The sequence below is a fragment of the Boleophthalmus pectinirostris genome, unplaced genomic scaffold, assembly GCF_026225935.1.
Source record: "Boleophthalmus pectinirostris isolate CB_2022bp ecotype Guang Dong unplaced genomic scaffold, ASM2622593v1 HiC_scaffold_21, whole genome shotgun sequence".
NCBI classification, from domain to species: Eukaryota; Metazoa; Chordata; class Actinopteri; order Gobiiformes; family Gobiidae; genus Boleophthalmus; species Boleophthalmus pectinirostris.
The window spans coordinates 38,630,058-38,632,557 of record NW_026571175.1 but is presented as its reverse complement, the minus strand read 5'-3'; the positions used below and the strand labels follow the sequence as shown (position 1 = coordinate 38,632,557).

The window sequence follows — 2,500 nt, the reverse complement described above, 5'->3', positions numbered from 1 at the left end:
ATGTGGCTCCTCTGACCTCTGACCTGAAGCGTTTCCTGGATCTGTGTTTGTTTCATTCACAAACAGGAAGTGCTCCACTGTGTTTTTAAACTCCACACACCTTCACGTGGTCTGGGTCTGGTCCGGGTCTGGTCTGGTCCTGGTCTGGTCCGGGTCTGGTCCGGGTCTGGTCTGGTCTGGGTCTGGTCTGGTCTGGGTCTGGTCCGGGTCTGGTCCGGGTCTGGTCTGGGTCTGGTCCGGGTCTGGTCCGGGTCTGGTCCGGGTCTGGGTCTGGTCTGGTCTGGGTCTGGTCTGGTCCGGGTCTGGTCCGGGTCTGGTCCGGGTCTGGTCTGGTCTGGGTCTGGTCCGGGTCTGGTCCGGGTCTGGTCCGGGTCTGGGTCTGGTCTGGTCTGGGTCTGGTCTGGTCGGGTCGGGTCTGGTCGGGTCCGGGTCTGGTCCGGGTCTGGTCTGGTCTGGTCCGGGTCTGGTCCGGGTCTGGTCTGGTCCGGGGATGGTCTGGTCTGGTCTGGTCCGGGTCTGGTCCGGGTCTGGGTCTGGTCTGGTCTGGGTCTGGTCTGGTCCGGGTCTGGTCCGGGTCTGGACCGGGTCTGGTCTGGTCCGGGTCTGGTCTGGTCCGGGTCTGGTCCGAGTCTGGTCTGGTCCGGGTCTGGTCTGGTCCGGGTCTGGTCCGGGTCTGGTCCGGGTCTGGTCCGGGTCTGGTCCTGGTCGGGTCCGGTCTGGTCCGGGTCTGGTCTGGTCCGGGTCTGGTCCGGGTCCGGGTCTGGTCCGGGTCTGGGTCTGGTCCGGGTCCGGGTCTGGTCCGGGTCTGGTCCGGGTCTGGTCCGGGTCTGGTCCGGGTCCGGGTCCGGGTCCGGGTCTGGTCGGGTCGGGTCTGGTCCGGGTCTGGTCCGGGTCTGGTCCGGGTCTGGTCTGGTCCGGGTCTGGTCCGGGTCCGGGTCTGGTCCGGGTCTGGTCTGGGTCTGGTCCGGGTCTGGTCCCGTTCGACCCGCTCTGGCCCGGTTAAGTCAGGGGGCGGAGTCATGAACATTTGATGACGTCACTTTTGTTGTGATGATAAACAGCTGACAGAGGCACGTGACCGCGGTCAGCTGACTTCCATCCGGGTCACGTGAGCTTGTTGCGGCGGTGATGGCGGAGAGCGGAGTGCGCGCGCTGCTGCTCTGCGTCCTCGCGCCCTGCGTCCTGACGCGCGCGCCCAGAACCGAGTCCGAACCGAACCACCGGAACGTGAGTGACCCGCGCACGAGGACACCGGGTTCAGACCCGGTTTAGTCCTGGTTTAGTCCTGGACTGGACCTGGTCTAGACCTGTTTTTGGTCCTGTTTAGACCGGATTCACTACTGGTTCAGTCCTGGTTTAGTTCTGGTTTAGTCCTGGTTTAGTCCTGGTTCAGTTCTGGTTTAGTCCTGGTTTAGTCCTGGTTCAGTCCTGGTTCAGTCCTGGTTTAGTCCTGGTTTAGTCCTGGTTCAGTTCTGGTTCAGTCCTGGTTTAGTCCTGGTTTAGTCCTGGTTTAGTCCTGGTTCAGTCCTGGTTCAGTCCTGGTTCAGTCCTGGTTTAGTCCTGGTTCAGTCCTGGTTTAGTCCTGGTTCAGTCCTGGTCTAGACCTGTTTTTGGTCCTGTTTAGACCGGATTCACTACTGGTTCAGACCCGGTTTAGTCCTGGTTTAGTCCTGGACTGGACCTGGTCTAGACCTGTTTTTGGTCCTGTTTAGACCGGATTCACTACTGGTTCAGTCCTGGTTTAGTTCTGGTTTAGTCCTGGTTTAGTCCTGGTTCAGTTCTGGTTTAGTCCTGGTTTAGTCCTGGTTCAGTCCTGGTTCAGTCCTGGTTTAGTCCTGGTTTAGTCCTGGTTCAGTTCTGGTTTCAGTCCTGGTTTAGTCCTGGTTTAGTCCTGGTTTAGTCCTGGTTTAGTCCTGGTTTAGTCCTGGTTTCAGTCCTGGTTTAGTCCTGGTTTAGACCTGGTTTAGTCCTGGTTTAGACCTGGTTTAGACCAGGTTTAGTCCTGGTTTAGTCCTGGTTTAGTCCTGGTTTAGTCCTGGTTTAGACCTGGTTTAGTTCTTCTCTGGATTCTCGTGTTTGTTCAGTTTCAGTTTCAGACTTTGTCCCACGAGTCTCGAATATTTCAAACTCAGACTTTAGACCAGAACTAAACCAGATCTGAACCAGATCTGAACCAGGTCTAAACCAGGACTAAACCAGGACTAAACCAGGACTAAACCAGGTCTAAACCAGGACTAAACCAGGACTAAACCAGGACTAAACCAGGTCTAAACCAGGACTAAACCAGGTCTAAACCAGGACTAAACCAGGACTAAACCAGGACTAAACCAGGTCTAAACCAGGTCTAAACCAGGTCTGAACCAGGTCTGAACCAGGTCTGTGTTGTTCTTCAGGTGTCCATCAGTCTGAACCCTGGTTTTCCTGTGTCGCCTCCTGGTGGAGATTTGTTGTACGTTCGTTCTGTTGGACCCAGTGATTCTCTGCACTTCCTGTTCTGCAG

At 57.0% G+C, this 2,500-nt stretch overlaps 1 protein-coding gene across 2 annotated transcripts in view; it reads left to right on the top strand.

Moving 5' to 3' along the window:
• Positions 1–1,074: 1,074 nt before the first annotated feature.
• Positions 1,075–2,500, top strand: part of glmp (glycosylated lysosomal membrane protein) — a 6,532-nt gene continuing 5,106 nt past the window's right edge. Inside the window, exons 1-2 of one of the 2 annotated variants that reach the window (XM_020935784.2) lie at positions 1,075–1,227; positions 2,394–2,500. The exon at positions 2,394–2,500 is cut by the window's right edge and continues 58 nt beyond it. In XM_020935784.2, coding sequence (XP_020791443.2) covers positions 1,129–1,227; positions 2,394–2,500 — 206 coding nt within the window. In that variant the 5' untranslated portion in view covers positions 1,075–1,128. The remainder of the gene's footprint in view (positions 1,228–2,393) is intronic. The other variant, XM_055157644.1, reaches the window with a different exon arrangement.